Source organism: Camelus bactrianus, chromosome 22 (genome assembly GCF_048773025.1).
Source record: "Camelus bactrianus isolate YW-2024 breed Bactrian camel chromosome 22, ASM4877302v1, whole genome shotgun sequence".
Lineage (NCBI taxonomy): Eukaryota > Metazoa > Chordata > Mammalia > Artiodactyla > Camelidae > Camelus > Camelus bactrianus.
In genome coordinates, this window is record NC_133560.1 from 7,846,991 (window position 1) to 7,870,368 (window position 23,378).

Genomic DNA, 23,378 nt, shown 5'->3' on the forward strand with positions numbered 1-23,378 from the left:
CCCTGGCCATGCTGCCTGTAGAGGGCAGGGGTTGCCCACAGAATCAGGTGGGGATCTGGAATTCCTCAGTGTTTTCATGAGAAGCAGCTGCCGCCTGAAATCCCAAAGGGGTGATGACTCCTTGCCTAGAGAGTCATACAAGCACCAACCAGGACCCAGAGCACCGCCATCCACCTCTCACACTCCATGCTGCCTTGGGGCTGCCACACTGGCCCACCGGCCCTAGTCACCTGGCACAGGGTGGGCCCCGCTGGCCAGCCACTCTGGCCCAGCTACAGGGATGGAACACACCAAGGCTGGTCCCTGCCAGAGCCCTCACTCAGAGAACTGGGAGGGACGAAGGAGGGACACTGCCAAATTAAACTATAATTAGGGAACCATCTCCCAGCACCTAGGGATAGCTTCTCCCTGGGAGGGCACGGTGGGGAGCTCAGACTCCTACGGGGGTGCAGGCAGTGGGTGACAGGGAGGGTGGGAGGCACTTATGCTGCTGGATAGATCTGTCTGTGAGCTAGCAGGGCCCTGCTCCCTTCTGCATCTGACCTGCTACTTGGGAGTTCAGAAGTCAGATCCCTCTTGCTCTCTTTTTTGTCCTCTCCTGGCATTTTTCTTCCCCTCACAGTCCTCAGAGGAGAAGGCTCCATAGAAAGATCTTTAAATGAATGGCCCCTCCCGGGCCCTGGGGAATATATTAGAGTTCTAAAGTGATGGCCAAAATGGGGGAAGTAATCCAGGGAAGACAGGGAAACATATTGGGCAGACTGGGCCGCTAATGCCAACCATGCATCTCGGCAGGGCTGGGGAGCTGTGGGCCACTTCTCACAGGCAGACAGGACAGGGACAGAGGGGAGGGGAATGGAGGGGGGACCTCGTCTCAGCTCCTTCTTCATTCTCCTCTGCACTCCCGACAATGTGCAATTATTTCATTTCTTCATTTGTTCCCTGGCTTGTTGCCCATCTCCTCCACTAGAATGCTAGCTATGGGAGGGTGTGCAGCCAGCTATATCATACTTCCCAGCATCTCCAGGGTCCAGCTCAGACCCTCCCCCCACCCCACATCCCTTGTAGAGATGGTGCTTAACAGTCATTCGTTGAAGACCTGAATTGAGAAGAACAAATGTGTGGGTGAGTGAATGAATGAATGAGCAAACCCACCCAGGGCAGACTCACAGCTGGCACCCAAGCCCATCTGGAGACGAAGCCAGGCCCCTGAGGTTGCTCAGAGAAGCCCCACTCAAGTCCCTCAGCAACAGTCTGAAGATTCTCTCAAGTTGGGCTCCACTCCACGCAGATGTGGCCCCAGCCCCAATATTCCTGCTGCTCCCGGGGCCTTAGCCAATTACCCGTGTCCTGGGGGCAGGAGTGCCCATCCCTCGTGCCAGCCCCATGCTTGGCACTGGGCATGAAAGAGGAGATCTAAAAAGGTCTGAGTCCCTGCAGAGGCCAGCCCTGTGCAGACTCTGGATGCTCCCCTCATTACTCTGCTATCCAAGCGGTGACAAGCCCTGCTCCCCAGCTGGACCTGGCCCTGCCACGTGGGGATGCAGCCTTGTCAGCCCTCATCTGGATCATTCTGGTGCTGAGCTCTGCTCCCTCACCTATCGATCCGCCACTGGGCCACTATGATCCTTCTAAAACCCAGATCTGATCACATGGCTTTCCAGATTTAAAATTGTCAGCAGCTTCCTGCTATCTCCAGACTGGCTCAGAACCCCTTGATGTGGCATTAAGGGCCTTACGTAATGTGGACTCGACTTATCTTCACAGCCTCAGCTTCTACCACCATTACCCTGGTAACCACAAAGACAGCAGCTAATGGGTCCCAAGCTCTCGCCACCACACCCTGCCCTGAGCCTCGCACTATGACGTGGGCCTATTTGAGCCTCACATCCTATAGCATAGGCAGTCGCTGTCCCCATTGTACAGATGAGGAAAGTTATGTGTAACTAAAGCAGCGAAGTGATTTGCTCCAGGTTGAACAGAAATAACAAGAATTATTATTAGAGCTAAAATGTTTGGGGCGTGCACTCTATTCCTGGCACTGTTTCAAACACTTCACAACTGTTACTCCAGCTTTGTCTTCAGAGCCGCCCTCTGAAATCAGACTGCCAGCCAAACGCCTGACTTCTCCGTGCCTCGGTTTCCACGTCTGTAAAACGGGGAGCATCACGACAGCACCTGCTCAAAGCTCTGTTGTGAAGCTTCAGTGAGACAATGTGAGAAATCACGGGCTGGCTCCCGAGCAGGGGCATGCCATGACGGGCTTCAGAAAGATGCAGGTACAGTAGCGGGGCCGGGTTGGCTGAGGGCAGGACAGGTGAGGACCTCTGTCAGGAGGTGGCAGTCAGGCTCTGGGAGGTAGAGGCGGCAGAGGGGGAGGAGACAGGTGTGAGGTTATAGGGCTTTTGGGAGGACCAGCTCTGGGCAGTGCAGGAGCCCAAGATGGTACCCAGAGCGCAGAGCCTGTCTGGCTGGAGGATGCGGGGGCCACAGCAGAGCAGGGTGGTGGGGAGAAGGCTTATTTAGGGAGAAGACCCACGTGCCAGCCCTAGCCCAGCACTGGCGTGTCTTGTATGGAGTAGAAAGAGAGGCTGATCCAAGGTTCAGCCTGTGGGGGACGCAGCTGCCAGGACACTGCTGTGTCTGTGCTGTCTCAAGCATCCCAGGGCTCAGAACGCAAGAACCCCTGCTGTGTCGGGAGAAAGTGACAGACCGCGCCTCTGGCGTTGGAGACCTGGCCCCAGCGGGGAGGGGGCCCTGGGGGCTCCATACCAGCTGACTGGAGTTGCCAGCTGCAGTCCCATAAATCGCACCCTGGCCCAGGCTGGCAGTCCATTAACATGAAAGATTTTATCGCACTTTACAACCTCCCTGTCTTGTACGGCGACAGCAGGTAATTAAAACAATAATTGTTTTCTGATGTTGCTTCTGCTGAACGATAAAAGCTTCCAGTTATTTTCCTTTTGCTGGGGTCGGTGGGGGAGGAGTCTGATCTGGGGGTGCGGGGGTGGGGGGCAGAGCCATAGAAGTCTGGGAGGTGCAGAAGGGTGAAGCAGGGGTTCCGGTGTGGCCCCCGCAGTTAGCGAGGCCTGCAGGGGCCTGATTTCCACTTGGCAAAGCTCTGAGCACGTCCTGTCTCTCTCTCTCTCTCTCTCTCTCTCTCTCTCTTTTTCTCTCTCTTTCTCTCTCTCTCTCTCTCTCACACACACACACACACACACATGCCAGAGCACACTGTATATGTGTCCCTTGCAGGCCTGTCCTTCATGCTCAGACCTTAGCTGCTCCGTGAACTGCTCCGGAGAGGGCTACCTTGCCTGGGAGCCCCAGGGAGGGGAGGAAAGGGTCTCTGGCTAGGAAGGCTGGCAGCAGGTGGGTCCTGGAGGAGCTGGTCTGTCCAATGCACTAGGGAGCCCTCAGTGGCTCCCATCCACTAGGAGAGGGAGGCACAAACAGGCTGTAAAGAGTGGGAGTGATGAGGAAGAGTGGAGGGGATGGAGGCTTGTGAGCAGCAGCCCTAGTGCTAATGAACTTGTACTTCCCAGGTGCCTGGAAGCCAGCCCAGCAGAGGTGGCTTGCATGAGAGGGCTGGGGTCCCTCAAGTTCCAGAGACAGCGAGACTCAAGGATAAGAGGATGCATGGTACAGTGAGGGGTTTCCTGTGCCCCCTGAACAATTATCTATCCTCTCTCCCTCCCATGTATCCATCCATCTGCACACCCACCTACCCCTCCACCTACCCATTTACCCACAGTCGTCCATCCACCCCTTTCCACCCTTCCGCCCATCTGTCCATCCATCCAACAAATACTGAGCTTCTACTTCGTGCCAGGCACTGTTCTAGGCACAAGGGACAAAGCAGTGAGCAGGCCATGGCCCCTCAAGAAACTTACACCCTAATGCGGCGGAAGTAGAACATACGTGAATGTGTCAATACAGAAGGCCCTCTCCGCCGCTGGTGAGCCCCACAAAGAGGCAAAGACGGAACGACGGCTGCTGCTTGAGGTTAGGGGACCAGTCTCCACCCTCTACCCTGCGACTTGCCCTCTTTGCCTCACGCCGTGGAAGCCCACGCTGGGTGGGCACAGGTGGGTGTGGAATGGTAACTGGTGTGATCTCTGCTCGTGCTGGTGCCTATGAATGACATCACACCTGGGGGCTCCCCCGCCCCGCCCCCGCCACCCCTCAGGCCTGCAGTAAATCACCCTGATGCTTTAAAACAAATACTTCTCAATCACTAAAAATTGAAATGATTTCATGTGAAAATGTTAATGTATTCGGAATCACAGCCACGCACTGCGTCTGACAAATTAGTACCCAGCCCGCCGCATTGTTTGTAGCTACATTTATCCTGGTGATGAGACACACAAACAAAATGGAGCAGAGGGGCGGTGAGGGCAGCTCCCCGGCTGGGGGCATGTGCAGAGAGAGAGGGGAGGGGTGGAGGGAAACAGGGTCCCCCAGGGCAAAGAGAGGCCCAGCTCTTCCCTGACAGCCAGCCGGACCCACTGCTTGCTGCAGGGCTGCGGGCCCCCAGCTGCCCCAGTCCCCGGGACCTGCCCTTTAATGCCCATCCTGGGCCATGTAAGCCAAACCTGGCAGGGCTGGCTGGCCCGGCAGCAGCCCCCACATGAACTCAGGCACTAGAAAAGCTGGAGCACCAAGAGAGAGGAAAAACAGCTTTGCAAGAATTTAATATTTCAAAGATAAGCATGAGGATATGGAAAAACTGGAACCCTCATGCATTGCTGGTGGGAACATAAAATGGTGCAGTTGCTGAGGGAAACAGTTTGGTGGTTCCTCTAGACATTAAACTGAGAATTACCGTATGACCCAGCAACTCCACTCTTAGATATGCACCCAAGAGAACCAAAAACAGGCCTTTAAACCAATCCTTGCACACAGTTCTTCAGACCAGCATCATTCACAATATCTCCAAGATGGAAACAGCCCAATGTCCATCAAATGATGACAATGGATAAACCAAATGTGGGCCATCCGTACAATGGAATATTACTTGGTCATAAAAAAGGTTGAAACACTGTTACATGCTACAACATAGATGGAACTCGGAAACGTGCTATGTCAGAGAAGCCAGACACTAAAGGCCACACACTGTATGATTTCATTTACATGAAATACCCAGAATGGACAAGTCTACAGCGACAGAAGGCAGGTTGGTGTTTGCCAGGGACTGGGGAGAGTGGGGAATGGGGAGTGACAGCTAATGGGGTCTCCTTGGGGGCTGGTGAAAAGTGTTTTGGAGCTAGATACAGTTGATGGTTGCACAACATTGTGAATGTACTAAATGCCACTAAACTGTGTACTTTAAAATGGTTAAATTTGGGGGGTTGGGGGAATAGCTCAGTGGTAGAGTGTGTGCTTAGCATGCATGGGTTCAATCCCCAGTATCTCCATTAAAAAAAAAAAGGGCAAATGATTGTGTTCTAAAATGGTTAAATTTTATGTTATATGGAGTTCACCTCAATTATATATTCAATAATCCATATACTTTTAAATATATATGTGGATCAAAGTGGTCTAGGAGTGGTGGATCTCAACTTCATTGGACTTCCCGCCTTAGCTCATTTTACGGGGTAGGATCTGGAACTGGAAGGCAGTGGGGGCGGCAGGATGGTACTGAAGGGTCCTGTCCTGCCTTCTCCCCACACCCTCCCTTCTCCCCACACCCTCCCTTTCCCCGCCCTCTCCACTGCCCCTGCTCCCCATCCTAAGGCCTCAGGACCAGAGCCAGGACAGCCCAAGCCCGGTCATCCTCTCCATTTCCCAAATGAGGCAGAGGACTGCGTCTGGCCCCAGGGCCACCCTCTGAATGCAGGTCTCCTGACCCCGGGCCCAGGGCGCTGTGCAACCACTCCAGGCCTGGGCTCTCTGGTGCAGCACCCACACCTCCAAGTCACCGTCCTCAGCCATGCTGCCTTCTGAGGGCCTTGTAATCACTCAGTTCCTCTGACTATGCCTTTCAGGAAGTTGAGGGGGCAAACAGCATAAATGAACAGAGACAAGTCACCCTTTCTCTCCACCCAAGTCCACACTTCCCTGGCCCCAGACCACACTGGACCTCCACTCCCTGTGCTCATGCCCACCTCTAGGCCGCTGCTCCCGTGGCTGGCTCCTTTCTGTCATTTGGGTCTCAGCTTACATGTCACCTCCTCAGAGAGGCCTGACTAACATCGAGCTGGCCCGTGGTCCGGGGTTCCGTGGCCCTCCCTGCTTCCCTTCCAAGTCCTGACAGGCATTCGTCATTACCTGAGTCTATCTGCTTGTTGACAGTGATCTCCCCCTACCAGAAATGTGGGTTCCTTGAGGGTGGGGACGGCGTCCGCCTTGCTCACTGTGTCTCTGTAGTGTCTAACTTGGGGCCTGGCACACAGTAGGTCCTCATCAACACGTACTGAATGACTGATGTGTCCCCATCCTCACCTGGCCCTGCCCCCCGCCCATCCTCTTGGCTTCCTTCAAAAGCTCACTGGGGCCCTGGGCCTTCTGCCCCACTCCTCCCGCAGACAGGCTGAGGCTGGGACCTGGATGGCAGGGCCACCGTGTGACTCGGGCAGTGACTTCACCTCTGAGGCTGCCTGCAGCCTGTGTGCAAGGGCTTTGCCAGGGCTGAGCAATCACACTCGTTGTGCACCTGCTCCCTTCCCTTGGGTTCCTGCTCTGACGTCCCAAGGACCCTGAGCCTTTCTGGCTCTAATGTCCCTCCCTCGCAGCTCTTCACATCCTGAGTGGCCACCGCGTGCCACCCACCCACCCCGTCCCTGGTCTCGCAGGCTGGTTCCATGCTCCCGAGCACAGACTCTCAGGAGGCAATTCCTGGCCTCAACCCGGCGCGTGTCCTCCAGGCCTCGTCTGCGTGCAGCCTTTCTCGCAGCTGCCTCCATGTCCCTCTCAAAACTTTAAACTCCTCCCGGGCTCCTATGCTCTCTCTCTAGCCTCCTTCTGGCTTCCTCAGAATCACTCCCCAAACCCTCCTTTTCCATCTCAGCCACAGCCACTCCCCAGTCACCCCTTAGAATGGGACTGGAGCCCATGACCAGCTCCTTCTGAACGGGACTCTCATGTCCACTTCCCACCCTCACTGCCTCTCAAAGTGCCAGCCCCAGGTTCCCAATAATCTTTCAGACGTTTCCACCCGACTAGCCACTGCCACCTCAACTGAACCGGTGAAATCTAAGGCCCCAAATGCAGACTCGCAGAGCTGGAAGGGAGGAGAGGAGAGGAAAGCATACAGCCTGGGCACTGTGCTAGGAGTGGGGTGTGGGGTGGGGAGAACGCAGCCTCAGCAGGGGTGCCCAGGGTGGTGGGGTGCACACCTGCCAAGGTGGCAGTCAAGTCTCAGCCCCTGCCTGGCCAGGAAAATGGGCTCTCAGTGCCCAGATCTAATTTTTCTAGAGAAACCTGAAATCTGGACTTTCATGTGAACTCTCTATTTTCTAGAATGTTCTATCTGCCTCTTGGGGATTGCATGCCCTGCACACTGCCACCTCTGGGTGGTTGCTTTGCCCACATGGTCATATCTTCCTCCTGAGATCCTGTGCCAGGCCCCCTTCAGGTGTAGGGCACCAAAAGCCAATGAAACTGGAAAAAAACCTAAAGAGGGAAGTTCTTGGCTCAACAGTGGGGAAGGCTGGGGGGCAGCTCACAGGATTGAGAGAAAAGCTGCAGGGACCTTTGTCTCTGGGGCCTCGGGGCCACCAACTGTCTCCCTCTTCTGCTTATCTCTGCACGTTGGCCTCATTAGCCAGGCTCTATCTATGAAGGGGAAATGGCTGCCACTGGCCCAACATCTCTGACTGCATCTTCATAGCCGCCAACCTCAGAGGCAGATCCCCCTCCTCCAGGTGAGAAAAGCCATGAGGAGGATCCTGATTGGCTCATCCCAGGTCACATGGCCACCCTGGGCCAATCACTGCACCTAGGATCTCTGCCAGCTTGGTCAGAAGCTTTCTGTTGGAAGGATGGGGCCCCGTGATTGACAGTCCCATCAGGACCACATTGTACTGGGAGAAGGTCACCTCAGGAAGAGTGCTGTGCCATTGAGAACGTATGTTGAGTAGTAAAAACAACGAGCACCAGAGAAACGACAAATTCCCATGAGACGGGCTCATCCCTCCTGAAAGGCCAGTTCCCAAACTTCTCAAGGCCAAGGCCAACCAGCACGGGTCCGGCTGGGAGTGGAGCCCAAGTCAGGGCTGAAGCCCCACCCATTCCCTGTTACCATGGAGCAACACCAAGGCCACCTGCCACCTGTCCGTGGTCTCCCTGACAGGTCCGGACAGGGTCTGGTTCAACAGCCCTGCCGACAGGGAGCTCCCCGCCTGCCAGGGCCACTGGTGTCACTTCTTGTTGGGAAGATCTTTCTCAGCCTCCGAGTCTCTTACCTGCTGGTCCTGACCCTGCCCTCTAAGGCTACACGGAACAAAGCAACTCCACTTTCCCCTCCTGCATTCAGGGCCTTGAATTATGTAGGACAGCCCCATTGTCACCGTGACATTTTGAGGACTTCTCTCCTAGGACATGATTTTAAGTCTCTCCCTTGGTTACATTGCATCTGCCAGTCCTGAGCACCCTGTTACCTTCCCTGTGCTTCTCTGGGCCAGAGCCAGTTTCTGTTGCTTGTGGTCAAAGTGCCTGACTGACGTCCGCGCCCGCGGTAGAGCCTGACGGGGCAGAGCTCCCTGGGTGGAGTGCACGGCATCGCAGAACCCTCTTGCTTTCTCAGCTTCTCTCTCATCGAGGCTCCCTGTCCATTTTCTGTTTCTGACATCACTTCCCCAGGCTTGAAAGCTCTGAATCATGTTTGCCTCTTTCCCATCCCGCGTCCCCCACGTGCAACATCCAGAGGCTCCTCCCTCCAAATGTCTCTCACATCCATCTCTCTTACTTCACCCCCGCTGCCTGCTCCCTGGGAAGGCAGGCCTCGTCATTTCTTGCCTGGATGACCGCTGCAGCCTCCTGGCTGGTCTCCTTGCCTCCAGCCTCTCCCTGCTCTCATCCATCCTCCATGTGCTGCCAGATTAATCTTCCTTAAACACCGCTCACTGCCTGTCACTCCCCAGCACAACGATGTAGCCAACCCTGTCGCTCACTGGTCCCCCACAGGCACCGTCTGCTTCAGCCGGGCTGCGCCTCCTGGCTCCCCTGTACACACGCTGTCACCAGGGAATGCCTGTTCTCTATTCTCCCTCCATTCACTGTCTGGCCCAATGCCACCCCATGCCAAGGTCCCAGCTGAGTACCTCTCCTCCTCTGGCCTTGGGACACCCACAGGTTGGGAGCAGAGGAAAGTGGGGGTGGCCAGGGACCAACCCTGAAGCCATAGCCCAGTTTGCAGATCAGCAGAGGGGTTGTCCTTGCCTGGCCTGTCTGGGATTTTGAATGTTGCTGTGGCCCCTGCCACCTCTCTGTCCATGGGAACCTACCCCAGCTTCCAGGCTGTCAGGAGACACACCTGGTCAAGTCTTCTGGGTGCGTCATCCTTCACTACGTCAGCCTTCCTTCTCAGGCCCTCTTATGAATGCTCATCACCCCAGAATGAGCACCTTCCCAAGATTCTAGACCCTCAGGGTTCTGCCCTGATGCTCTCTGCCAATGCGGTCAACCAAGGACCCCCTCCCCCTGCCCCTTCAGGAGGTGTCACGGAGGGAGGCCAAGAGTGAGCATCCCCACTGCTGTCCACAGAGCGTCCCCAAATAGCTCAAACTGATGGAGTGTTTGCCCTGGGCCTGGCACAGGGCAAGTGTTCTGCACAGAATAACTCATTTAATCCTCATAACCCTACAGGATAGGAGCCTTTCATTATTCAGATTTTCTGGATGAGGAAACTGAGGCACAGAGAGCTGAAATCACCTAAGGACATCCAGTTTAGGATTCCAACCCACACTATCAGCTCCAGAGCCCGACTCTTAGCCACAACCCTCTAGTGCCTGACTCCCCACCCCTTGACCCACCAAAGAGCTGGGGAGGTCACTGAGTGCGAAAGGGCGAGGTCTAAGGAGTCCCTGTCACTCCCTTCCTGTGACCACTTCTTCAGAGGGCTGGGGTGGGACCAGGGAACAGTGATGTGCTCAAGTTAGCTCATCCTGTCTTAGGACAGCCTGTTGTTAAAATTTCTGGAATTTTGCAAGCTGGTCAACATCACATTGGTAGCTTGAAATAGGCCACCGTGGGAGTATTTACACCATGGAAATTGGCAAATCTATCCCCCAGCTCTCCCAGAGAGCCAACTGTCAAACATTTACCAGCACATCACTGCTGGGGAAGGAATGCTGACCACCCTGAGAAAGGCATCCTAGCCTATGTGGGGCCAGGCTTCAGGCATCTCACACCAAAGACAAGTTTCCCCCACAGTGGACCCCATTCTTAAAAGAATAGGGTCTTGAGAGGATCAGGTGGGTCTCAAAGATGGACCTCTGGCTGTGTGATCCCAAAAGATTTGGAAGAAGAAGGACTCTCAAAAAGTGTCAGGGCAGCCGCAAGACATCTAGGTAGGCTCAGATTCTGACCAGACATGCCCAACATGGAAAGATGGCCCCAAACCAAGGACAAAGCCACCAATGAGAGGCGTGGACTGGAGAAACAAGCAGGGAAGGTGAAGCTCAGGTCCAGCTGAGGCTTGTGGGAAATGCCAAAGTAAGACAGGGCAGAAGGGGCTTGGAGGAAGAGGATCAGGAAAGGGTGGGCCTTCTGACCGGTTGAGGGGGATGCTGCAAAGCGGGCCTCCACCTCCTACCATTCTGCACATGACACCAAAGTAAAGAGACAGGACCGATGCTAGTAAGAAAGCACTGAAGGCCAAAAGGTGATATGAAGGCAGGCTGAGTGGTTGTCAAGAATCAGTTCAGGTCTTTTGGTCCTGATAGATCACACCCCAGGCCCCGGCCTGAGAACCTGCTAAACTCTGCTGCTGACCTCTGAGAGAGTGCGAGTGGGAGAGCTCATGGGGCAGGAGATGCGTGAGCTGTGGTCTAGTTTTCAAAAATGGAAGAAAGTTGGATTTGGTGAATGCACTGTTAGGTTATTTGAGTGCAAGCAACAGAAATCGATTCTCATAAATTTAAGCAAAAAGGGGGAAATACTGGCAAGAAACTGGGTTGTTGAGAGAAGGGAAAAGAGGCTTAAAAAGCAGGCTCTGAAGCAGGAAAGGAACCAGGATGGGGAAATTACTCACCTGTCTCGTTTGGGCTCTGCTGCCGAGATGAAGGGGCCTGACAAACGCCAACTAAGGCTGTACCGGGGAGGGGTCAGGGGGTCCTGGTGGGACTGGGAATGGAAGCTGGACAGATACAAAGCCCAACAAATGTCCACGGGAATAGCCACAGCCTGGTATACCCCACGCAAACTCCAGGCGTGATTCTGTTAGCACCTCTCGGTCAGCTACAGGTGACCAAGGGAAGCAGGGACACTAAGAGACCCACTGGGACCCCCAAGGAGCCATCACACCAGATCAGCTTCCCTTATCATAGGGTTACTGTTCTCACAGGTCCGGGCTGGACAGGAAACTGTGTCTGGATTTCAGCCAGGCACCTGATAAAACATCTCAAGATCCACAAATGGAGATATATGAACTAGGTGGCAGAACATTTAAGGGCATGCAAAACCTTCTGAATGGCCAACATTGTTTTCTAACACAGCCAATTAAATAGCTAATGTTGATCCAGACTTGGTTCTTTACCTTTGAGCCCCAGGCTGTGTCCTTGGTGCTATTCAGCATTTTGATTAAACACTTTGGTAAAACGGACTGATGACACACTGGTTAGATCTGAGGACCATGTGCCCAGCCCTTCTCGGTGGACAAGAAGCTGCGAGTGGTGGCAAACAGCCTGGATCAGGACAGTGACACGGGTGGCTCAGGTTCAAGCTAACCTGCATAACCATAAGCCCTGGCTCTGGGGACTGGCTCACTCCAGCAGCACTTGAGTTGGGCCAATGAGGAAAGGTCAGGATGTCTGCATGTTGGCTGCAGGAAGAGATGCTCTCTCTTGCCCTCTAGCCTGGGCCTGCAAGGATGCAGCCTTGGTAACTCCTGGCAGCTACCTTGGGACTGTGAAGTGAAGGGTTGTTGAAGAGTGGCACCCCACCCCTCCCCCCAACCAGGGCAGAGTTGGGGGATGAGTCCTGGTCACACTGTTATCCCTGGATCCAACCATGTCTGAAGCCAGAGCTACCCCTGGCCTTTCAGTAATGTGCCAATACTTTGTTTTTTTTCCTTAACCCAGTTTGTGTTGGGTTTTCCAAAATTTGCAATAGACACAGTATCCTATGCTAGTCCATGCCGGGGCATTGTGTCACAGTGGGATGCGCTCCTAGGACTGACATCCAGAGGCAGGTAATAAAGATGCTGGGGACACAGAAGGGGGCTTGGAACCATGGGGAACAGCTGGGAGGACAGGAGGTGCCTGGCCTGGGAAAGGGCAGATGGAGCCCTGTCTTAGGGCCAGAAGGAGAAGCCAGGAACCATCCAGGGGAGCTTACTGGGAAGGATTCCACCTCACTATAAGACAGTTGCAGCCCCAGCCACCTGAAAATGTGTGGCCGTGGACAAGTTGGAAAGCTAACCCCCAGGGGTTTTTTATGATCAAAGTCCTGTGGCCTGGACAATCCAATCCAGGTTTAGAAAGTGCCTGCACCCCGGTGGGGTGTGGCGTCCGGAGGCAGGATGTAGGGGGGAAACGGGCTCTGGGAGGTAAGGGGATTAGCCTGAGATCACAGAGGAGCAAGGTGGTCCCCAGTAGTCTTTCAAGTCCATGGGACACCAGAAAAGGCTCTGACAGTAAATGGACACGTGGGACAGGGTTCTGGTCTCCGCTGATGTGGGTGGAGGGCGGTGAGGCTGAGCAGTAACACTTCTCTGAGCCTCAGTGTCTTCATCTAATAAATAGGACTAACCTCACCCACCTCCTGGGCTGTCCTGAGGTTCTGATCAGTTGACACAGGTAGAGCCCAGCCCCGGCCACAGTTCCCATTATCATCAAGTTAATTAAGAATAAAAGATACAATAGTTTACAGCTACCGAGGCCTCCTCCTCTTCCCGCCCCAGGCCTCAATCCTAGCAGAAGGAGAATGAGTCTGGATGTCAAAGACTTGGGTTGGAACCCCAGGCCTGCCTAACCCATTCGGCACTCCCGAAGTGGGCCCTCCCTCATCTGTAAAATGGGACAGACCACAGCGGTGCATCTGAAGTCGCTGGCCTACAGGAGGTGCTCAGGCAATCTCCTTTCCGCTGCGAGGTCAGCCCGGGAGCTCTGGAAGCACGCAACACACCAGACCGCCAGAGGGGCCCACCGCTCAGCCACGTCTCCGGGCCCCGGGGGAGGCGGCGCGGGTGGGGGCCGCGGTCCAGCGTGCGCGGGAAGCCAGGAGCGGCGGCCGCCGCGGAGCCGCCGTGTCCGGAGGCTGGATGCCCGCTCCCCGGGCGGCAACCGAGCGCTCAGCCAGGAACTTGTTAACAGGCCCCGAACAAAGAGCCGCTAATCCGGCGGGCGGCCGCGGGCGGGCTGGCGGGCGGAGGGATCCCGCCCCTTCCCCGCGCGGCTGCCGAGTTTACCGCTCACTCAATACCCGGCGCGGGGCGGGGGCGGGGGGCCACAGGGCTGGACGCTCAGCGCCTCCTCCTCCGGGACGCCCCCGGGGGTTCGCCCCTCCCCAGGGCCCCGGCGGGCGGGCGCAGAGGCTAATTGCTAATCCCCTGGGCTCGGGCTCCCATTGGCTCGGGCACCTGCCGCCCCACGGCGGCTCACGTGCTCCGCGGCTCGCCTGGCCTGGGGCCTGCTTCCAGCCCTGGACCCCCGCCCGCTAAGCTACCTGGACAGCGGGGTGGGGGTTGTTCTGGGGAGAGGGGGAGGCTCCGGTCGCGCTGGGAAGATCAGGAATCACTCCTACCTGCCAGTGCCTGGTACCCCTTTTCCTTTGGGGGTGGGGTTACGAGAAGGGCTAGAAAGATGCAGATGTGGAAAAACCCAGCAGCACCTCAAGTCCACATAGTACTCTCTTGTCTCTCTTCCAATAAGGAGGGGATAGGGTCTAATTCGGGGTATACCCCCCCGCAGGCTCTGGGCTGGACACGCTGCGGGCGAGGGGTGGGGGAACGGGGAGCCCCACCTGCCACCCTGGCTGGGGAGGTATAGGGCAGAGGTGGGATACAGGGCCCCTAGCTCCTTCTCCAAGGATCCATCTAGACTGACTCCCCCTCCCCAAACCGCAGCTGTGTATTTGCCTGGAGCTCAAGGTGACCCTGAGCCTTCCAGAGGGACACGGCTCTGACATCCAGGTGTGGGGAGAGGCCTGAGTCTGGGGGACTCATCCATCAGGGCACTGGCCCTTGGTGCTCTCACCATGGTGCACTCATAGGCAGGAAGTTCAGGGTCCCCTCCCCCATCTAGTGGGACCTAAAACCTGCCCTTTGGGGCCTGCTCTGGGGAGTAACTGCCACTCAGGCCTCTCCTGATGGCTATGAGCCTCCCTGTCTCCTCCATCCCAAACAGGGCTGAGATGGCCCAGCCAACATCACACCCAAAGAGTGGGAGGGGCAGGGGACTTCTGTATGGCTTGTCCCTGGCTGTCAAAGGGGGCAGAGGAAAGACGCCAGGCCTGTCCCCATCCCCCAATGGAGGCCTCCCCTTGGGCCTCTGCCCTCTTACCTGGACCCCACAAAGAGGACACCAAGGACTCCCCCACTCCCCATCGGAGAGAGTGGAACAGTGCCCTCTGCTGTATCCATCTCCATCAATTGTTAACATTTATTAAGCACCTATTGTGTGCGGACTGACATGCATTGTCTGCCTAATCCACACAACAACCCTGTTAAGTCCTTTTGTGACTATTTTAGAGACAAGGAAACTACACAGAGGAGCTGGATCCACAGCCAGGACTAGGGGGAGGTATTGGGGTGCCAAGGGCACAAAATGTAAGGAGGCCTTCATTCTCAGGGGCCGACCCTGTACTTTCATGATTTAAATTTTGCACCCTAGGCACCTCCCTTGTCTCATGCTTCGTCCCAGCCCTGGTCCAAACCCAGAGCCCAGAGCATGCCACCTCAACCATCCCACCACCTCCTCCATGTGCCTGGGGTTCTGGCTCCCATGGGGCCAAAGGCTGCCTGCGGCATCTGACATCAGTGCCTGGGGAGAGGGTGGCACTCTGACCTTCGGGGGGCCCTGAGAAGGCCTGTTTTTGCCATTGAGGGTGTTCACCAGCTAAAGCAGGGCCCTGCGTCCTTGCTTGGGTGCTAAGACTCTACAATTCCCACCTCTGCCACACAGTCACCTTTGGCCCTGCTGCAGCACCCACCTGGTTCCAAGGCAACGCAGGCAGCTGCTGCCAGGGTGGTTGGTGGCTTTGGCAGGTGCTGGGCAGGTGTGAGTGGTTCCTGGGGGAGCCTGGTGCTGAGTGCACAGTCCACCCCAGACTCACAAGGCAGCCTCCCTGGGCATCAGCCTGTGCCCCTAATAGTCATCAAGTCTAATTCTTTGGTATACAAAGAGGAAAACAGCCCAGAGAGGTTAAGTGATTTGTCCAAGATCGCACAGTAATCAAATGACAGAGCCGGGACTATAATTGAGGTCCATCCAGGGCCCCTACTCCCATATTGCTGCCATGTTATGTGTGTCAGAGTGGATCATCAGCACACAGTTCCAGGCCAGGCTGAGCCCAAATCATCATCTTCCTAGAACCCCCAAACAAACAAAGCTCTTTGCACATCAGAGGAGCTGGTATCTGAATCAGGCCCAAGTCCCTGCAGGGGGTGGTGTGTGTACAGATTGGGGGGTTGTGGGGGGGCTTCTTCCAACTAGAAGCAATGACTTCTCCCAGGGGCTCCTGCCTGGGGCTGGAGCAGCAAGAGGTGAAGCAGCTTATACGGAGACCATCTTCTTTCCTACGTGTGGGCTTGGGTCCCGATGCAGCTTAAGACCGCCCCTCTGTCCACCCTGGGTGCTCTGTGTTGCCCATCAAGTTGTTACTGTATCCCCAGGAAGCAGACGTGACCTCATTCTACAAAGTTGGAAACAGGCTGGGAGAGTAAAAGTTATTCATTCAAGGTCAGGTGGCTTCGACTGAAACCGGCCTGTCTGCCTCCAAAGCACTGTCCTTTGTAGTCCACCTGACAGGAAGAGGGGGGCAAGGCTCCCCAGAAGGCAGGGGGACCCTTCGATGCCACTCCCATGGGGGAGACAAGAGGAAGGAAGGGGTGGGCCAGCAGAATTGACTGCAGGAAGCTGGGTGCCCAACTGGGTGGTGGGGATGGTTGGGGCGCAGGGGCTGGGCTCTGCTGGGGCTCAACTTCAGGAACCAGGAGCCCTGTGGAGGTGCTGCACAGAGCACCCCATCTTGGTGTCAACTCCAGCCCTGCAGGTGTGGGTGGGGCTCGAGGAAGCTGCCACCCACACAGATTGTTGGGGTCAGGATGGACAACCGCTCGGTATCCCTCAGCCTTACCTTCCAGGGGCTTGACTCTGCAGGTCTGGGGGCCACAATGACATTATTCACACAAGAAGACACTCCTCTGGGAACATCTTTGCCTGGGAGGGGTGGGGGTGGGCAGGGAGGTTCCAACTCCACATACGTGGGCATACGTCCCCCGCCCCGGCCCTGGACAGCAGCCATCTCCAGCCTCCCTGGAGCAGGGCAGTCTGTGTTCAGGCACAAGGATGAGGAGGGCTGCCCAGGTGGACAGAGCGAACTTCTTTCCCCCTCCCCAGACGCAGCAGCCTCCCTGCCTAGCCAGAGAACCCAAACTCCAGCGGAGGAAATAAAGAAAAAAAAATAAGCACTTGACTGTTGAGGGCTGAGAACAGGGTCACAGGGTCACAGCGCCATAGACAAAGGCAATACTTGTGGGAAGCACTGGCGTGAATGAGGAGGTGGCTCGGGCCAGATGCCTCTGGCAAGATGCCCCAGGCCCCACGTGCCTCTCCAGGGCTGAAGAATCAGTACCTCTGTCCTGGAGCCCACTCAAAGATCCTCCGTGTGCTGTGCTGTGGCCCCTGCATGGGCCCTGGGGGAGTGAGGGAGGCCCCTGGGGGGGGGGCTGTGTTGACGCTGGGGGCTGAGATGAGAAGAGTGGGGATTGGCAGAGCAGGGGAGCTTGGCCAAGATCTGAAAAGAGCTGAGGATTTTGGGGTGTAGGATGGGGAGGGTGGCTGGCAGGGCCAGGGATACCCAGTTCTGCAAGGCAAGGGAGGTACAGTGTGTGGAAGCCAGAGCTTGTCTGGGGGTTTGATGCCCAGCCCAGCAGTAGTCAGAGCCAGGGAGGAGCACCCCACCTGCCAACAGATCCACCCAGTGATGTGTGGAGATGCAGGTGTTTCCTAAGGGCCCCTGGGCTTGGGGTTCAGACTTTACCTGCTGGCACAGGGGAGCTGCAGAAGGCTTTTGAGTGGGTTCCATCCTGGGCACCAGGGGCATTAGTCTAAGTGAAGGAGGCATAGCAGGGGGCTGAGTGGGGGTGGGTCCTGCACTGGTCCAGGTGAAAAGGTGAGAGAGAAAGGGTTGGTGGTGGGAGGGGACAAAGGAGGAGAGGGACACGAGCAAAGTCACAAGTAGGGCTGAGCTGGAGGACTCGGTGACAGATTAGACATGAAGCGTGAAGGAGAAGGTTAGAGCCGAGGGAGGCTTTAAGGTTTCCAGCTCCGGGCTGAGGAATAGTGGGAGGGGGAATGACAGGGCCCCTGGGAGGAGGGGGCTACAGGAGAGGGGTGGCCTGGGAGGAGCAGGCCCGGCACGCGTGGGTGTGGATACCTGTTTCTGTAGCTGTAGCCAAGCCCAGCTTTGGGGCCTTCACCTGGAGAGGTCCCCCCTCCCCCCACCCCAGCTGAGGGCAGTTCCTGCCTTGAGACTGCATGGCTTGAGTTGGCAGGTCTGGGGCCCAGAGCAGCACTAGGCAGGAGGGAGGGATGTGACACAGTGGGGTCCTGGCCCCTGGCTGAGGCCACAGCTGGCTGCTCCTATGAACCAGGCCAGTGCCTCTTGGCTGGGAGTTTGGTCCCTGGATCAGTGCCAATCCCCAGGCTCCTAAGGGCCTCCCAACACAGGCAGGTCAGTCAGAGGACCAGCCCTCTCCTGGGAGTGCCTGCGGGGGGCCCCAAAGCCCAGACCCCCATCCCAAGGCAGGGTGAGTGACAGCAGGATATCTCAGCCTTGAAGAGTTGACATCCTCCTTGCAACCAACTGCTCCAGCCTGAGGGCGAGGGATGGAAAGAGGGGCCCAGGACCAGCCCTGAGGATGGGAGGAGGGGCCTGAGGCAGCAGCCACCGAGTCAGGATGGGCAAAGCCATGGCTTAGTGCCCCTCAGCCCCACCTTGTAGGAGCTCCAGCTCCCCGTGGGCCCCTCCCCCTCAGGAGTGCAGAGATCTGAGACCAGGAGGCAGACAGGTGTTGTGGCCCATGGGGCAGGGGGGGAGGGGGGCAGGTGCCAGCTGGGTAACTGGGTATGAGTGAGAAAACCTGGATGCGCGGGCACTGAGAGGGCCCACCCCGGTGAGTGTGCCTGAGGGACAGGCTTTTGTGTGATATCAAGAGACAGAGGGTGGGCACTTGGCCTGGGGAGCGGGAGGCTTCGGTTGTGCTGGCCCCCGGCGCCCCCTGCCGCCTGGCTGGCCGTCCCTCCCTCAGCCACTCACAGACACATTTTTCACTGGCTGCTGTTGCCAAGGAGCTGAATGGGCGGTGCGGGAGGAGCTGGGGTCAGCGCAGGGCCAGCCTGCTGGGTACATGTGCCCAGAGCCTGTGGGGGACGGCAGTAAGGGACCCTAGATGAAAAGAAGGGCCTCCCACCCTTCGGCAGCCCCTCACATAGACCTGAGACTTAATGCCCAGAGGCAAGTTCTGCTCCAGGGCAGCCCTGCGGCACTGGTGCCCATCTGCCAGCTCCCTGGGCAACGTTATAGGAGGCCCCAACAGGTGCCCCACGACTCAGGGATGCGGTCCCCTGACTCTATGGCCTCCTGAGGAGTCCATGCGGCACCCCCTGGGCTGCGGCACCCTGAATCCCCATCACAGGGCACCCTCTCATCAACACAAGCTCACCTGTGCAACCGCTCACAACCGGCACACACGTGCAGCAGGCCAGCCGTCACACACGCTCATCTGGCCACACGCATACCCAGGCTGCACAGACCGCCAGCCTCCCTCCCCTCAGCATCGCCAGGGCACACATGCCCACCCACAGCCCTCACACGTGCTCACGTGGGCAATGTGCAGATATGACCACACAGCCCTCTGGCACACATCCGACTCAGTAAACATCTCCTGGGTACCTTCTGGGTATCTAGCGACACCTCTCCTGGGTGAGGAGCATGAACACCCCCAGCTCACCATGGTCAGTGGTGCAACCTGCACCCCCTGAGTGATGCACACACACACTCCTAGCTCGCACGTGTGTGCAAGATGGACACGTACCCAGTGGCAGTGCAGCCTCCCAGCTCAGTCAAGATGAGGAGGGGAGGTCATGGGGCAGAAAGGTTTGTTAAAGTGAGGACTTGTGGGGGTGGGGCAGTGATGGGATGATGGAGAGGGAGAGAGACTGGATGGGATGGGGTGGAGGGAGGATTGAGGGGGCAGGATGGGAACGGCGGCCAGGCAGTGGTGGGTGCAGGAGGTGCTACGCAGAGACCCTTGAAGGAAACAGCCATCAGCCTCAATCATCTGGTTGGTTTCTGAGCTTTCATTCATTCATCTCCAGTCTGTCTGGCTTTGCATCTCAGGAACCCCAGCGTTCCCTTCTGATACCTCTGGGATTAACAATGGCCTGGCCAGGCTCACCCTCCAGGGTCTCAGGGCAGCAAGAATCAAGATTACTAGGCCAAGCTCCATGCCCCGCTTCACCACACAGATAACCCCTTCCCATGCACACAGAAGCTCAGTTCTGCTAAGTGCATGGAGGGCAGTCAGAGATCAGGAGGCCCAGCATCTCAGTCAGCCTAGGTGGAAGCTCAGGGAGAACAGACAAAGGATGCACAGGGGAACTACCCCCCACCCCCACCCCAGGAGATGGGCTGAGGGCTGAGTTATGGGGCAGGTGAGGGTGGCCAAAGGGACACGAAGGGAGGGAGAAGGGCTGTGTAGCGAGAAAGAAGGGGGGAAGCGGTAATGGATCTACCGCACGCAACTCTGGCCCCCCAGGCACCAGGGAGGCCAGGAGCCCCAGCTAGGGCCGGGGGGCCGCGGAGCTGACTGTACGGGCTGCAAGGGCTGGGGGCTGGTGTAAGCGTCGCCACGCCTGAGTGTGTGCGTGTGCGAGCCTGTGTGGTGGGGACAGAGGAGGACACTGTGTTCCCGACGTGGGCAGAGGCCAGGTGCCAAGCTGGGAATTGTGAGTAGCTGTTTGGGGCAGATGCTGCTGGGAAGAGGTATCTTAAACCCCCTCCTCAATTTCCTAAGCACTGGGATGTGGTCCAAATCCACTATTCTGCTAACCGTCCAAGTCAGACTCCCTGGGGCTTTGATCTAAACCCCACGACCCTGCTCTGGGGCAGGGCAACCAGCGAACTTCCCCCGCCTGGAGACGTGGGGCGTCTACACTCGCCAGCCCCACGCGCTGACAGCTGCTCCTGGACTTGGCAGAACCCAGGCTTCCGGGGAAGTGCGCGGGGAAGCTGCGCAGCAGCGAGAGGCGGCCCCCGCGTCCCGCCTCGCAAAGTTTGGCCTCCGGGGGCTCCCAGCCGGGTCAGGCAGCGCGGGTCAGGGACCCCCAGAGCAGAGAGCGTTCGTGCCCACGGTCACCCTCAAGCCTCCCCAAAGCGCGCGCGTGACTCACCCGAGATGTGGAGCCAGGCGGCAAGGACTATACCCAGGAGCGCTGGCCACAGGCCGGGCCGGACGGCCATGGCCGCGGGCTGGCGGGCGGGCCGGGCGCGGGGCCCCGCGGACCAGAGGGCGGCTTTCAGCTCCTCAGCCCAGAGCCCCAGCCCCGGGGTCCCAGGGGGCCCATGCCAGCGGACTGCGCTGCCTCCGGGCGGCCGGCTGCGGGGCGCACGCGGCGCGTGGCTCCCCTGGGCACCGGGAGCGCAGCAATGCAGCCGGGGCGGAGCGCAGCGCCAGCCGCGCCGCGCACCAAGCCAGCCGCCGCGCGGAGCCCGCAGCCGGGGAGCGGGCCGGCGGGCGCGGCAAAACCCGGACTGGAGCAGCGGAGCGGGACGGCGGCAGGGCGGGGCGGAGGAAGGAAGGAGGGGCCCGGCCGCTCCGCGCGGCGCGCTCGGGCCACCCCCAGCTCCGGGGATCCCTCCTGGCGATGCCCGAGGCTCCCCCAGGGAGGGGCTGGGGTGGTAGGCGGGGAGGCCTCCCACCGCCCCGCGCGATCTCCAGGGACTGGGCCAGGAATCTGAAACCCGGAGTGGATCGGTTCTCCGGATCCGGGCTCTCCTGGGCCCTCCAGCTTGCGCACAGGTGGCCCGGGAGGGGCCCAGGGCTGCGGCGACCCCGGCGCGGCGCCAGGCTGCAGAGAGCCGCCCAGGACAGGGGTGCCCGGGGCAGGTTCTGCTGCAGTCCTCTACCCACACCCCACCCCACTCCCCGCCTCCGGCAGCGCTCGGAAGCTGTCAGTGTGCCGCGGTATGCCACCCTGCTCGTGGCTTGGATAGGGGACTGCAGGAGAGTGCCCGGGCCCTGGCTTGTGCGCAGAGGTACCCGGGTAGACCAGATTAAAGGCCACCCGCAATACCAGGCACGTAGCCTGACGGCCCTCTCAGTGACCCAAGGTTTCTTTAACCTCGCGGCCCTGCTCGCCTTAGGAGAACAACCCTAGGACGCAGCGCAACCCACAGGGCGCGCGGTATTTGCGCCCCGAGCGCGCACCGCGCCTGAGACGTGGGCGTGAAGGAACAAGCCGGGATTTTGGAGCTAGAGAGATCTGGGGTAGGGTCTAGAAGCCTCTGCCTTCTAGCTCTTTGACCTTGGGCAAGTCACTTCGTCTCCCGGAGCCGCCAGCAACGACCGCTGCTGGAGTCTTCTGTTCCCCACCCCCATTCCCTAATCGGGTTAAAATAAACAGAGGGTTGCCTTGAAGGAGAAAGGAAATGACAAACGTGCACCATATGCACGGGAGAGTGGTTAGAAAAAGAGAGGGTCCTACTCTGGGTCGGGAGGAGGGTGAGAAGGGAGAAGGTAGGGTGGCAACCTAAAACGCCTACAGGGGCCAGTCGATAATATAAATTGATGCTGCGCACTGCACGCTGGGCGATATAAGAATGGTCTTCGCTTCCACAAAGAGATATGAGCTCTCCTATGTTTCTTGAAACACGAGGCCCTCTCTCGGTCTGTCTTTTGTTTCCCACTTTTGATAGAGAAGGGTTGTGAGAAATGTTTTGCTTTCCTCTTAACTCTGCTGTGAAAAACATCAGCCAATGTCCAAATACCTATCTACAGAAGCTGGGCTTCAGCGCCAAAGAGACAATGGCAGCTCTGGGGACTGGGCACAGGGTTCCATCCACAGGGGCAGCTGGTTCTTCTCTTTCAGGTACCAATTTGGGGGGGTGGGTATTTTTTGGGGGGAGGCGATTAGGTTTATTTTTATTTATTTGTTTAGCGGTACAGGGTATGGACCCAGGACCTCGTGCATGCTAAGCACACACTCTACCACTGAGCTATCCTCTCCCTACTCCAAATTTTCAATAGAAGCCACTGTATGTGAAAATTTCTGATTTAAAATTTTAACCTAAAATTAAAAAAATTTTTTTTTAACTTCATGTGAGCCCAGATGAAAATGTCCACAAATATCCACTAGCTCTGAGGATTACTTGTGTGTACTTTGTGCTTTGGGTGTTGCTTGTGTGTACACTGTATCAGAGGGCCCTGATCTACCCAACTGGACTGTGTGTGTGTGTGTGTGTGTGTGTGTGTGTGTGTGTGTGTGTGTGTTTTGAGGGGGAGCAGTGTGTGCCTAGGCAGCTTCTTCTGACTCTCTGCCCCATTCCACTCCCAGGAGAGAGGTGGGTGAGAGAGGCGAAACAGTAGCAGCACCTGTATTTGAGGGCCCCAGTATGAGGGCAATGATTAGGAACTGGGATTTGGGCACTGGAGGGAAGTAGATGAAAATGAAAGACTGGGATTGGGGGCTGGGGTATAAGATGATATAGTGGTGTGTGCTGGACTCTGCTACATCTGCCAAAGTTTATAATTTGGTTTGATCCTCACATGCAGTCCTGTTAAACATTATTACCCCCATTATACAGATGAGGTAACTGAGGCTTGGGGAAGGAAAATGCCTTATGCCCAGGGCCAGCCTTTTTCAGTGATTGCAGGGCTAGCTGAGATGACTGTGCAAGCTTTCCTGTCAATGTCCATGTGCCTTATCTTTCCTCCTGCAGGTTTGACTCTGGGATTAGATCTTAGAAATGAGGTTTGGAGTCCAGGAAAGGAA

At 57.2% G+C, this 23,378-nt stretch overlaps 1 protein-coding gene across 1 annotated transcript in view; it reads right to left on the minus strand.

The window, feature by feature from the left end:
- The window catches only part of UNC5A (unc-5 netrin receptor A), a 59,341-nt gene extending 38,276 nt beyond the window's left edge, over nt 1-21,065 (minus strand). The window contains exon 1 of the mRNA XM_074350242.1: nt 20,778-21,065. Coding sequence (XP_074206343.1) covers nt 20,778-20,847 — 70 coding nt within the window. The 5' untranslated portion in view covers nt 20,848-21,065. The remainder of the gene's footprint in view (nt 1-20,777) is intronic.
- Nucleotides 21,066-23,378: the final 2,313 nt, after the last annotated feature.